This window comes from Oncorhynchus tshawytscha, linkage group LG08 (genome assembly GCF_018296145.1).
Source record: "Oncorhynchus tshawytscha isolate Ot180627B linkage group LG08, Otsh_v2.0, whole genome shotgun sequence".
NCBI classification, from domain to species: Eukaryota; Metazoa; Chordata; class Actinopteri; order Salmoniformes; family Salmonidae; genus Oncorhynchus; species Oncorhynchus tshawytscha.
The window spans coordinates 32,641,450-32,656,433 of record NC_056436.1 but is presented as its reverse complement, the minus strand read 5'-3'; the positions used below and the strand labels follow the sequence as shown (position 1 = coordinate 32,656,433).

Here is a 14,984-nt window from a genome sequence, read left to right as displayed (position 1 = left end):
GCCAAAACACCTCAAAACAAGAAATGGTATCAAGAACAAGATTAAACAAGCTGAAACGAGTCACTTCCGATTCCCCAGATGGCAGTGTCTTGTCATTGTAGGTGGCTATCTGGCCATCCAGAATCATAACAACACCTGGACTGCTGCCTCATTGAAGCGCCCGCATCGTTTTTTGCGCCAGAGAGATGACATGGAAGAAACCACAATTTACCTACCTCTAGGTTACTATACATATTTATTTGATTTGTCATTCTATCATTTTGTATGGAATTTTAGTGGTAATTAGATATACTTTATTTAGAATGTATCGTAATACATTTTCCAGAAATAGTTTTAACAGCTCAAATACATAAAAAAGTAAGGGAGCTAAAGCAGCACTACACCCCTGAAATCTACACAAATCATGGCCAACAAGATTGCCTGTGTCTCTGGTTTAGCGTCACGGTTCATTGGTTCCACGGTGGGAAGAAAACCCGCCCCAGGGCTAACCGATAGGTCAATCAGAAATGCCTGATTTGTCCACAAATAATATAATTGGTCGAATGGCGAGACTCACGCTCGAGATGCTGTCTACCGTACCTCTCTGGTGGACACGAGCAATATAAATGGCTCATCTTTGCATCAATCAAAAGATGAAACTTTTTGGCAATAAAGTGATTGGATAAAGCGAATGTCTCACAACCTGACAGACGTAAATTATAGCACTAGCATGCGCTTTGAGAAAAGAGGAGGTTCCTGAATAGTATTTTATTTATTTCTTTGTTTCCAGTAGAAAAATAATAACAGTGTTATATTTCACTGGGACTATATTTATTATCATTGTCCGCTCACGCAAGAAAACTGGATAAGATTACAGTAGGAATTCAAAAGCCAACGCGAAGGGGAGGAGGATGAAGCGGCGCAATGCGGACTGCAGCAAACTCCGGCGGCCGTTAAAACGGAACCGAATCACCGAGGGTATATACGGCAGGTATATGAAGGCTACTAGTGATGTGTTCTCACTGCTTTAAGGGTACTTGCTTCTAAGACTCCTTAATTGCAGGGTTGGGTTGTCAACTAGTATCTAGCTATTTAACAATAGCTACTGTGTCACTCCTAATGTAAAATGTTACACTGTCACTCACATTCAAGTAAATCTGCTAGGTAACAAGTTGTTAGCTAGCTAGCTATGTTGTGGATAGAATAGCTAGCTAGCTAGCTAGCTAGCTAAATGGAATGGTATAAATTATCTTTGGTGTAACGTCGTTAGGTTATTAGCCAGGGATAGGCCCCAAGCCATAGCATGGGGCTGGATTTGACACCTGCTTCAATTAGGCATCTCAAATAACGATATTTATCCCATATTGCGGTCTGAAGTAGTCAGTTAGCTAGGTAACTTTAACTAACTACAACGGGAGGCAGCAGCGTTATTTAGCCTCCTAGCTTGGCTGGATACTTATGGAACAGTTAGCTTGAGTTAATCACCCCTTTTGCAGATTATTTGCCAACTCAGTTGGTCAAACAAACCTTGCCTGCATTGCGCCCTGTCATTCAGATAACACTCATTGTAATTCAGACAGCAAAAATGTCGATATGCATTAAAGGGATAATTCACCCAAATGACAAAATTATACTTTCCTTTGTTTGTGACCACATTTTTATTTATTTTGTATTTTTTCCCATGTGGGTTACAGGTATAATATGCAAATGTATAGAATCACTTCATATTCACCAGTGGTCTGTCACTCACCAATAAAAAACATCCTTATGATTATATTTGAGTAAAAAATATATACATAAAATATTTAAAATATTTCGACACCTTGTCGACAGCATGCCCCAACGAATTAAGGCTGTTCTGAGGGCAAAAGGGGGTGCAACTCAATATTAGGAAGGTATTCCTAATGTTTTGTAAAGTCTTTGTGTGTTTGTGATATACTGCTCAAAAAAATAAAGGGAACACTAAAATAACACATCCTAGATCTGAATGAATGAAATATTCTTATGAAATACTTTTTTCTTTACATAGTTGAATGTGCTGACAACAAAATCACACAAATTATCAATGGAAATCAAATTTATCAACCCATGGATTTCTGGACTTGGAGTCACACTCAAAATTAAAGTGGAAAACCACACTACAGGCTGATCCAACTTTGATGTAATGCCCTTAAAACAAGTCAAAATGAGGCTAAGTAGTGTGTGTGGCCTCCACGTGCCTGTATGACCTCCCTACAACGCCTGGGCATGCTCCTGATGAGGTGGCGGATGGTCTCCTGAGGGATCTCCTCCCAGACCTGGACTAAACTCCAACTCCTGGACAGTCTTGTGGTGCAACGTGGCGTTGGTGGATGGAGCGAGACATGATGTCCCAGATGTGCTCAATTGGATTCAGGTCTGGGGAACGGGCGGGCCAGTCCATAGCATCAATGCCTTCCTCTTGCAGGAACTGCTGACACACTCCAGCCACATGAGCTAGCATTGTCTTGCATTAGGAGGAACCCAGGGCCAACCACACCAGCATATGGTCTCACGAGGGGTCTGAGGATCTCATCTTGGTACCTAATGGCAGTCAGGCTACCTCTGGCGAGCACATGGAGGGCTGTGCGGCCCCCCCCAAAGAAATGCCACCCCACACCATGACTGACCCACCGCCAAACCGGTCATGCTGGAGGATGTTGCAGGCAGCAGAACGTTCTCCACGGCGTCTCCAGACTGTCACATGTGCTTACTGTGAACCTGCTTTCATCTGTGAAGAGCACAGGTCGCCAGAGGCAAATTTGCCAATCTTGGTGTTTTTTGATACATGCCAAACGTCCTGCACGGTGTTGGACACATGCACATTTGTGGCCTACTGGAGGTCATTTTGCAGGGCTCTGGCAGTGCTCCTCCTGCTCCTCCTTGCACAAAGGCAGAGGTAGCGGTCCTGCTGCTGGGTTGTTGCTCTCCTATGGCCTCTTCCACATCTCCTGATGTACTGGCCTGTCTCCTGGTAGTGCCTCCATGCTCTGGACACTACGCTGACAGACACAGCAAACCTTCTTGCCACAGCTCGCATTGATGTGCCATCCTGGATGAGCTGCACTACCTGAGCCACTTGTGTGGGTTGTAGACTCTGTCTCATGCTACCACTAGAGTGAAAGCACCGCTAGCATTCAATGGTGACCAAAACATCAGCCAGGAAGTGAGAAGTGGTCTGTGGTCAACACCTGCAGAACCACTCCTTTTATTAGGGGTGTCTTGCTAATTGCCTATAATTTCCACCTGTTGTCTATCCCATTTGCACAACAGTATGTGAAATTTATTGTCAATCAGTGTTGCTTCCTAAGTGGACAGTTTGATTTCACAGAAGTGTGATTGACTTGGAGTTACATTGTGTTGTTTAAGTGTTCCCTTAATTTTTTTTGTGCAGTTTATATATGACTTATTTTACATTTTGTTGTTACTGCCTGAATTCAAAATTGATTAAATATATTTTTCTCATCCTTCTACACACAATACCCCATAATGACAAAGTGAAAACTTGTTTGTAAAAATGTTTGCAAATTTATTGAAAATGAAATGCAAAAAATATCTAATTTTAGAATTCACACCCCTGAGTCTATACTTTGTAGAAGCACATTTGGCAGTGATTACAGCTGTGAGTCTTTCTGGGTAAGTCTCAGAGCTTTCCACACCTGGATTGTGCAACATTTGCCCATTTTAATTATTTTAAATTTTTTTCAAGTTTTGTCAAATTGGCTGTTGATCATTGCTAGACAACCATTTTCTGGTATGGCCATAGATCTTCAAGTAGATTTATGTCAAAACTGTAACTCGGCCACTCAAACATTCACTGTCTTCTTGGTAAGCAACTACAGTGTAGATTTGGCCTTAGGTTATTGTCCTGCTGAATCGTGAATGCATCGGCGTCTGGTGGTTTTCTGAAAATATGGGGAGTGGTACTCAGTAATGTTTGTGGCAAATCCAATACAACACATAGCACTTTGTATTCAGGACAAAAAGTTAGTTGCTTGACCATGTTTTTTGCAATATTACTTTAGTGCCTTGATGCATGTTTTGGAGTATTTTTATTCTGTAAATGCTTCCTTCTTTTCAGTCTTGTCAATTAGGTTAGTATTCTGGATAGGGATGCACATTTCAGTACAATTTGCTGCCTGCTAAATGACCCTCATTAACTGATAAAAAATACTATCAGAGATCGGAATATAATGACGAGATGCTTATGTTTCTGCCCTGTAATGGGAGTCATCCCAAGGTGGGAAGAAAGGCGATAAGCTTAGGCCCAAAATAAGCCACTAAAAATGCAATGTGCTTATTTTGGCGAGGGTGAAACCTCTTGCTTTGTCTCTTCCTCTCTGATACTATGCATGCATACTGGACATTTTTCATTAATTAAGAGCTTAATGGAAACATGCAACAATAGCAAGCCTATTGTCTTACAGTCAAAAGGCTACAGCCTATTATTGAACGTCCAACTTCTGTGATTTAGTAGTTAATAAAACGTTATTTTCAAAAATGTGCCAAAATGCAGTTAGCAGAAAACACCTTTCTGAACAGCGCACCGAATGCAATTTGTTCCATATGTGACAGATGAAAATCTCACTTAGAAACTTAGTTTTCACTATTAGATTCCCCTCTATGATGGGTTGGGTTGGCAATATGACTAGGATTGTGCCTTTGGTATCTGGACAGCGAAAGAAAGTTGATATGAAAACCAATAGAATAGGAGAGAAATGCTAGTTAATGGCATGAGGAAGTCTTCATAAAATAATTGCCTCCAAGTTTCTATGGCTGGATTTTCACAAGGCTACTTTGAAGGAAGGTAAGACATGCCTCATTATTTGTAGTGAAGGAAAACATTTAGGTTTCAAAGAATTTGTATTGCCTCAAGCTCACATTGCAAAGTGGTGGGTGATGTGCTGAAAGTCAACGGTCAGCAGGCTAAAGCCTATGCACTGGAATGCTCTATGTGATGTGCGCTTATAATAAATAAGATGCGTGACGACTAACGAAAATACACATTTAATTCCATAAAATTATACAAATGAACCCATAGACTGATAAGCATGACTGGTCAAATGTTAACATCCTTAATTGTGGGGTAACTACAATGGTAATCCATCCTCGATTTTCTATCACAGCCATTCAACTCTGTAACTGTTTTAAAGTCACCATCGGCCTCATTGTGAAATCCCTGAGTGGTTTCCTACCTCTCTGGCAACTGAGTTATAAAGGACGCCTGTATCTTTGTAGTGACTGTCTAATGCTACACCATCCAAAGTGTAATTAATAACGTCACCATGCTCAAAGGGATATTCAATGTCTGTTTTATTTTATTTTACCCACCTACCAATAGGTGCCCTTTGAGGCATTGGAAAACCTCCCTGGTCTTTGTGGTTGAATCTGTGTTTGAAATGTACTGCTTGACTGAGAGACCTTACACCATGGCTGCCCAACCCTCTTTCTGTCCTGTAGGTTTTCAGTCCAACCCTAATTTAGCATATCTGATACAGCTAGTTAAGGTCTTGTTGAGCAGCTAATTAGTAGAATCAGGAATGTTAAATTAGGGTTGGACTGAAAACCCACAGGATGGTAGATCTCCAGGAAGAGGGTTGGGCAGCCCTGCCTTACACTATTATTGCACACAGCGAGTCCATGCAATTTGTGACTTTTAAGCACATTTTTACTCCTGAATTATTTAGGCTTGCCATAACAAAGGTGTTGAGTACTTATTGACTCAAGACATTTCAGCTTTTCGTTGTTAATTAATTTGTATACATTTTGAAAAACACAATTCAGCATTGATATTGTGGGTTATTGTGTGTAGACTAGTGATACATCTCAATTTAATCCATTTTAAATTCTGGCTGTAACAACAAAATGTCAAGTGGTGTGAATACTTTCTGAAGTCTCTTTCGCTCTCTCTCTCCTCAGTTTTCTCCTATCATAGCCATTAAGCTCTGTAACTGTAAATAATAATCTTAGCTAATGCCCAACATTAGCTGAAATTAGTCTTTACAGAGTGAAGTATATTTGTTCCTTGACTAGCATCATTCATTCTCACTGTTGATAATTATGTTGTAACTTCTTATAGTAACTATCCACTGGCGCATTGGGAGAGAGTGAGGTGATTGCCATCTAAGAGCCAACATCATTTTTGCGGCAGTGCTGCCTGCCAGCAGTAATCTTCTCTGATTTAATAGAGCGATTTTGAAAGAGCTATCATGGTTAACTAACACATAGTAGATGCAAAGAATTGAATATTTACATTCATGCACTTCAAAATGAATTTTCCAACTGAATTAATTAACTGCACTGCACTCCCACGTTCTATGAAAGAATGTGCCTACCTAATTTAGGGGACACAGTGAACAGTTGGGAGTTGGGGCCAATTTCATTGTGAAATGTTTCCTTGGTGTTAAATAGTCTTGACATTTTTTAATATATTAAAGGATGGTTCAGATTACGAGATGCCAAGGTCATATTTATCCATATTCTGTTCCAAGTAAAGGGTTGTTCAGATTCACTGAGATCTGTGGACCATCCTTTTTTAATGGCTAGCTCAGAATATGCTCTTTCCAAAAGTTGTTTATATATTATAAAGATCAGTTCTTTTGGGAGCCCAGATCATTTATTTCTATATCCCATCATTGGGTGGTTTGGTAGTTTGGTATTTCATGGGACTCCATAAGCTTGCATAGCTGACTTAAGTTGTAAATATAGGAAAAGGGAGTTGCCTGGTAATGTCTTTCAAATCGTGGAAGGTTCTCACACCCATGATATTGGCAGGGGTACGAATTCCACAAAAAGCCGGCCTCCAGATAGCAAGGCGTTATTGTGAAAAATTGGCATATTTGTATTTATTAAGGAGCTGCCAAGGCAGCAGCTACTCTTCCTGGGGTCCAAACCCACCAAGACACTTACATCACAGACAAAACAAAATATAAAACAGTACATCATATAACATTACACTACTACATATCTACAATACCAAATGTATAATAGAACAATATTACAATGTGTGTGTATGTACATCAATGCATGCTTTAAAATATGTCCAAACGGAGTACGCATTTGAGAAGTGCCCTCCATGCTCTGTTTTGCGTACTTTGATTTGGATTCCTACTCCGACCCTTCTGGGCTCCAATTTGCGTGCTCAGAGCACTGTAGTATGCATTTTGAGAAACATCAATTTTCTTATGCTGAGTGCAGCATCATAGCCATAGACTAGGCTAGGTGATTGTGGATGGATAAGCATACCTGAATATTAAGCCAGTCATAATGGGGTTATATCTGTTGACTCATGCCCTTATGCTTTGGGTTTGATGTGATTCTCAAGTCTTGAGAACATGTATGTTGTTCTGGAAGGTCAAGATATGTTTTTCTGGGCAATAGAAACCGCATCTCAGATTTGGCTTGTGTAGCTGGGACCTCACCTCATTGTAGGTGGCCCTCGCCTTAGCAGTTCGGCACTCAGGTCTGGGTAGACTCTGATCTTCTCCGCCTAGGTCCGAGCTCCCCGATTCTGCTGTAAGCCAAACCATTTGACTTCAAAACTGTGTATTCATACAATCCTACAGCGAGTGCCATTCAGGAGAGGACCAGCTTCTCCTGCCCGAACAGTTTTTAAAATTGTAACACAGCATGGTAGCAACCCAACATAACAACAACATGGTACAAACATTATTGGGCATAGACAACAGCACAAAGGGCAAGAAGGTAGAGACAACAATACATCACACAAAGCAGCCACAACTGTCAGTAAGGGTGTCCATGATTGAGTCTTTGAATGAAGAGATGGAGATAAAACTGTCCCGTTTGAGTGTTTGTTGCAGCTCGTTCCAGTTGCTAGCTGCAGCAAACTGAAAAGACGAGCAACCCAGGGATGTGTGTGCTTTGTGGACCTTTAACAGAATGTGTCTGGCAGAACGGGTGTTGTATGTGGAAGATGAGGGCTGCAGTAGATATCTCAGATAGGGGGGAGTGAGGCCTAAGAGGGTTTTATAAATAAGCATCAACCAGTGGGTCTTGCGACTAGTATACAGAGATGACTAGTTTACAGAGGAGTATAGAGTGCAATGATGTGATGTGTCCTATAAGGAGCATTGGTGGGCAAATCTGATGGCCGAATGGTAAAGAACATCTAGCCGCTCGTGAGCACCCTTACCTGCCGATCTATAAATTATGTCTCCATAATCTAGCATGGGTAGGATGGTCATCTGAATCAGGGTTAGTTTGGCAGCTGGGGTGAAAGAGGAGCGATTATGATAGAGAAACCAAGTACCGTAATTGCTGGACTATTAAGCGCACCTGAATATAAACCGCACCCACTGAATTATTAAAAAATATGTATTTTGTACATAAATAAGCCGCACATGTCTATAAGCCACAGGTGCCTACCGGTACATTGAAACAAATGAACTTTACACAGCCTTTAAACGAAACACGGCTTGTAACAAAAATAAATAGGCTTTAACGAAACACCGCTTGTAACAAAAATTAAAACAGTAGCCTACCAAGAAAGTCATTGGTCACTATCTTCCTCCTACTGTGCACTGAAACCACTGAAGTCATCTCCTTCGGTGTCGGAGTTGACTAGCCTCAGAATTGCTTCATCCGATGTTGGATCGTTTTCATTGTCGCTCTCGTCACTTTCATCCGGAGGCAAATACCCCGCTGAGCTCATGCTGCCCCTTCAACACGCAGCAGTCCAGCCTTTCGAAACCCGTTGATGATAGTGGATTTTTTGACAATGCTCCACGCTGTCAGGACCCACTGGCAGACTTGACCATAAGATGCTCTTCGCCTGCGGCCCGTTTTTAGTGAAGGATTTCTCCCCACTTGTCATCCAAGCCTCCCACTGAACAAGGAGCGCCACCTTAAATGCACGATTTACACTGATGTCGAGTGGCTGCAAATACTTTGGGCCATCTGCTTTTCTTCCCTCTGAAAGCTTTTGTTGTCTTTCTGCACTGAGTCAGTTCCTCACGCTGCTGTTTCCAACGTCTTATCATCGACTCATTAAGGCCAAGCTCCCATGCAGCAGCTCTATTTCCTTTTCCAACAGCCAGATTTATCGCCTTCAACTTGAAAGCTGCATCATATGCATTTCTCTGTGTCTTTGCCATGATGAGGGTGACAAAATTACTACCGTAATCAGAATGATGGGAAGTTTGAGCGCGCTCGATTTACGTCACATTATGTGACGGTGCTCAGTTTTTTGGCGGCATGAATCTTGTGAAAGTGGGAAAAATCCATAAATTAGCCGCGTCATTGTATAAACCGCGAGGTTCAAAGTGTGGGAATAAAGTAGCGGTTTATAGTCCGGAAATTACGGTATAGATTTAACTTTAGCCTGCAACTTTCATATGTGCTTAGAGAAGGACAGTGCCCCGTCTAGCCATTCTCCCAAGTACTTGTATGTGGGGACAACCTCAAGCTCTAAACCCTCAGAGGTAGTAATCACACCTGTGGGAGGAGGGGCATTCTTCTTCCCAAACCACATTACCTTTTTGTTTTGGAGGTGTTCAGAACAAGGTTAAGGGTAGAGAAAGCTTGTTGGACACTAAAAGCTTTGTTGTAGAGCATTTAACACAAAATCCGGGGAGGGGCCAGCTGAATATCAGACTGTATCATCTATATATAAATGAATGAGAGAGCTTCCTACTGCCTGAGCTATGTTGTTGTAAATTGAGAAGAGCGTGGTATATAGGATCGAGCCTTGGGGTACTTCCTTGGTGACAGGCAGTGGCTGAGACAGCAGATTTTTAAAAACTTTATACACTGCACTCTTTGAGAGAGGTAGTTAGCAAACCAGCCCAAAGACCCCTCAGAGACACCAATACTCCTTAGCCGGTCCACAAGAATGGAATGATCTACCGTATCAAAATCTTTGGCCAAATCAATGAAGATAGCAGAACATTGCTTAGAATCAAGGGTAATGGTGACATCATTGAGGACCTTTTAAGGTTGCAGTGACACATCCATAACCTGAGCGGAAACCAGATTGCATACCCGAGAGAATACTATAGACATTGCCAGTCAGTTGATTATTGACAAGTTTTTCCAACACCTTCGATAAACAGGGCAAAGTAGAAATAGGCCTATAACAGTTAGGATCGGCTTGATATCCTCATTTAAATAAAGGACGCACCGTGGCTGCCTTCCAAGCAATGGGAACCTCCCCAGAAAGGAGAGAGAGGCTTGGCAATGATAGGGGCAGCAACCTTAAAGAAGAAAGGGTCTAAACAATCTGAGCCAGATGTTTTTTTGTGGTCAAGTTTAAGGAGCTCCTTTAGCACTTCGGACTCAGTGACTGCCTGCATGGAGTAACTTTGTAGCGGGTTAGGGGAAAAAGAGGGAGAAGCATCGGTGATAGTCTCATTCAAATGGGTGGTAGATGAGAAAATGTTTGACAGGCAAGGAGGCATGGCTGAGTCAAATAGGAATCCTGACTTAATGAAGTGGTGATTTAAAGAGCTCAGACATGTGCTTCTTGACAGTAACAACCACATCATCAACATTAAGGGACATGGGCAGCTGTGAGGATGAGGGTTAATTCTCTTGGTCTTTAACCGTTTCTCAGAACTTATTTGGGTTAGACCCACAGAGAGAATTGCTCCTTAAAGTAACTAACTTTGACCTTCCGGTTAGCCTGATGCACTTATTTCAAATTTTCCTGAACGAGATCCAGTTAGCCTGAGCATGCGCATGCCGAGCCTTTCGCCAAATGCAATTCTTGAGGTGAACTCTGCAAGATCACGGTCGAACCAGGGCTGAACCTGTTTTTTAGTTCTCATTTTCTTTATGATTTTTTTTTTAACAATACCACGGAAAATATTTAAAAAAGAAGGTACAAGCGTCTTGGACAGAGGGGATCAAGCTGATTCTATACCATTTTACAGAGGCTAGTTCATGAAGGAAGGCTTGCTCATTAAAGTTTTTTAGCAAGCGTCTATGACAAATCAGGACAGGTTGTTTCATTGAGCAGCCATTACAAACACAGGCTGTAAAACCTATTAGGATTATTTGTGAGAATAACATCGAGGAGAGTAGCCTTTTCTGGGTGTTTGGAGTCCTACCTTGTGGGATTGGTAATAATCTGAAAAATAGTCCCATTGCTTTAGGACTTGGTCAGGTGGTTTAAGCATGTCCCAGTTTAGGTAACCAAGCAGGGCAAATTCAGACTTAGTGTAAGGGGCCAGAAGAGAGATTAGGACAGGTAGTGTACAGGCCGGTGCTGATGTAGGATGATACCACCCAGAAATAGTCAACAAAGAGCTATTTGAAAGTTTTAAAACCAGCAAATCAAATTGTTTGGGGACAGACTTGGTGGAGACAACCGAGCACTGAAGGTGATCCTTGGTAAAGATTGCCACTCCTCCACCTTTTGGAAGATCTGTACACTCTTCATGAACCTCGTCTCAGTAAAGACCAACACATCTGGATTGGAGCTGTGAACCCACACTTTAAATGTATCCATTTTAGGTAATAAGCTTCTAGTGTTCTAACGTGCAGAAAACCCAGGCATTTACGAGAGCAGAAATTAGTGAAGCAGATATCAGAGCACAAGTCAGAATTGGGGCTAGCAACAGTAGATAGGCCAGGGTGTTCATGTACATTTCCAGATATCATCAACAGTAATACAATCAAGACACGGCATAGGAGATCTGAATGTGCATCAGATCGCAACAAGATCATATTGTACAGCAATTTCATCAGGTAACATGAATACAAAGCCAGCGAGAGGTGGTTAGAATAGGATGGGAGGCCAAAAGTCTGTGTAACAACAAATAGAGAGTCAGAGTCCTGAGTGTGGGAACAAACCGTCTGTCCCACGGTTGGGGAAAGAAAGTTTATATTCAACAAAGTATGCAGGAGTCATGAGGCAAATAGCAAAATGCACAAGGAATTGTTTATATATATATATATATATATACACACACACACACAGTTGAAGTCGGACGTTGACATACACTTAGGTTGGAGTCATTAACTTGTTTTTCAACCACTCCACAAATTTCTTGTTCACAAACTATAGTTTTGGCAAGTCTGTTAGAACATTACTTTGTGCATGACACAAGTAATTTTTCCAACAATTGTTTACAGACCGATTATTTCACTGAAAATTCACTATCACAATTCCAGTGGGTCAGAAGTTTACATACAAGTAAGTTGACTGCCTTTAAACAGCATGGAAAATTCCAGAAAATGTCATAGCTTTATAAGCTTCTGATAGGCTAATTGACATCATTTGAGTCAATTGGAGGTGTACCTGTGGATGTATTTCAAGGCATACCTTCAAACTCAGTGCCTCTTTGTTTGAAATCATGGGAAAATCCCCAAAATATCTGCCAAGACATCAGAAAAAGAATTGTAGACCTCCACAAGTCTGGTTCATCCTTGGGAGCAATTTCCAAACGCCTGAAGGTACCACGTTCATCTGTACAAACAATAGTATGCAAGTATAAACACCATGGGACCACGCAGCCATGGTACTGCTCAGAAAGGAGACACTTTCTGTCTCCTAGAGATGAACATACTTTTGTGCGAAAAGTGCAAATCAATCCTAGAACAACATCAAAGGACCTTGTGAAGATGCTGGAGGAAACAGGTACAAAAGTATCTAAATCCACAGTAGAACGAGTCCTATATCGACATAACCTGAAAGGCCGCTCAGCAAGGAAGAAGCCACTGCTCCAAAACCGCCATTAAAAAGCCAGACTACGGCTTGCAACTGCACATGGGGACAAATATTGTACTTTTTGGAGAAATGTCCTCTGGTCTGATGAAACAACAATAGAACTGTTTGGCCATAATGACCATCGTTATGTTTGGAGGAAAAAGGGGGATGCTTGCAAGCCGAAGAACACCATCCCAACCGTGAAGCATGGGGGTGGCAGCATCATGTTGCGGGGGTGCTTTGCTGCAGGAGGGACTGGTGCACTTCAAAATAGATGTCATCATGAGGTTGGACATTTTTGTGGATATATTGAAGCAACATCAAGACATCAGTCAGGAAGTTAAAGCTTGGTCGCAAATGTGTGTTCCAAATGGACATGGACCCCAAGCATACTTCCAAAGTTGTGGCAAAATGGCTTAAGGACAACAAAGTCAAGGTATTGGAGTGGCCATCACAAAGCCCTGACCACAATCCTGTAGAAAATGTGTGGGCAGAACTGAAAAAGCGTGTACAAGTAAAGAGGCCTACAAACCTGACTCAGTTACACCAGCTCTGTCAGGAGGAATGGGCCAAAATCCAGCCAACTTATTGTGGGAAGCTTGTGGAAGGCTACCCAAAACGTTTGACCCAAGTTAAACAATTTAAAGGCAATGCTACCAAATACTAATTGAGTGTATGTAAACGTCTGACCCACTGGGAATGTGATGAAAGAAATAAAAGCTGAAATAAATCATTCTTTCTACTATTATTCTGACATTTCACATTCTTAAAATAAAGTGGTGATCCTAACTGACCTAAAACAGCACATTTTTACTAGGATTAAATGTCAGGAATTGAGAAACACCATAGCCAAATACATTTAAACTCCGTTTACGTTAACTTCTGACCTCAATTGTATATATGGCTGATTTATAAAGCCAGGCACATTTAACAGTTAGGCTGTTTATTACAGACCTAATTAAGTTGGTTTCCTCTCTCATCACGTTTCTCAGACATTGATGGCAAGGGCTGTTTTTCTCATCTCGTAACTCCACTACTGCCTCCGAATTGTTATGCAGATAGCAACATGGTTTATTAAAAGGCAATTCAACAACACAATGTTTCAGAACCGTGGACAGTGACCACTAACTAATGCGGGAGAAAGCGCATTTGTTATAAACTCAAAAAAGAAACGTCCCTTTTTCAGGACCCTCTTTCAAAGATAATTCATAAAAATCCAAATAACTTCACAGATCTTCATTGTAAAGGGTTTAAACACTGTTTCCCATGCTTGTTCAATGAACCATAAACAATTAATGAACATGCACCTGTGGAATGGTCGTTAAGACACTAACAGCTTACAGACGGTAATTAAGGTCACAGTTATGAAAGCTTAGGACACAAAAGGGGCCTTTCCACTGACTCTGGGAAAAACACCAAAAGAAAGATGCCCATGGTCTCTGCTCATCTGCGTGAACTTGCCTTAGGCATGCTGCAAGGAGGCATGAGGACGGCAGATGTGGCCAGGGAAATAAATTACAATCCGTACTGTGAGACGCCTAAGACAGCGCTACAGGGAGACAGGACGGACAGCTGATTGTCCTCGCCGTGGCAGATCACGTGTAACAACACCTGCACAGGATCTGTACATCCGAACATCACACCTGCGGGACAGATACAGAATGGCAACAACAACTGCCTGAGTTACACCAGGAATGCACAATCCCTCCATCAGTGCTCAGACTGTCCACTATAGACTGAGAGAGGCTGGACTGAGGGCTTGCAGGCCTGTTGTAAGGCAGGTCCTCACCAGACATCACCGGCAACAATGTCACCTATGGGCACAAACCCACCGTCGCTGGACCAGACAGGACTAGCAAAAAGTGCTCTTCACTGACGAGTAGCTGTTTTGTCTCACCAGGGGTGATGGTTGGATTCGCATTTATGGTCTAAGGAATGAGCGTTACACCCAGGCCTGTACTCTGGAGCGGGATTGATTTGGAGGTGGAGGGTCCGTCATGGTCTGTGGCGGTGTGTCACAGCATCATTGGACTGAGCTTGTTGTCATTGCCTGCAATCTCAATGCTATGCGTTACAGGAAGGAGGATGTCATTCCCTTATGTGCTACCCTTCCTGCAGGCTCATCCTGACATGACAATGCCACCAGCCATACTGCTCGTTCTGTGCGTGATTTCCTGCAAGCCAGGAATGTCCGTGTTCTGCCATGGCCAGGGAAGAGCTCGGATCTCAATCCCATTGAGCATGTCAGGGACCTGTTGGATCGGAGGGTGAGGGCTAGGGCCATATCCCCCAGAAATGTCTGGGAACTTGCAGGTGCCTT

The 14,984-nt window shown here is 42.1% G+C and overlaps 1 protein-coding gene across 1 annotated transcript in view; it reads left to right on the top strand.

Moving 5' to 3' along the window:
• The first annotated feature begins 667 nt into the window (after positions 1-667).
• Positions 668-14,984, top strand: part of LOC112256610 (macoilin-2) — a 29,737-nt gene continuing 15,420 nt past the window's right edge. Inside the window, exon 1 of the mRNA XM_024429959.2 lies at positions 668-970. Within this exon, the coding sequence (XP_024285727.1) occupies positions 891-970 (80 nt within the window). The 5' untranslated portion in view covers positions 668-890. The remainder of the gene's footprint in view (positions 971-14,984) is intronic.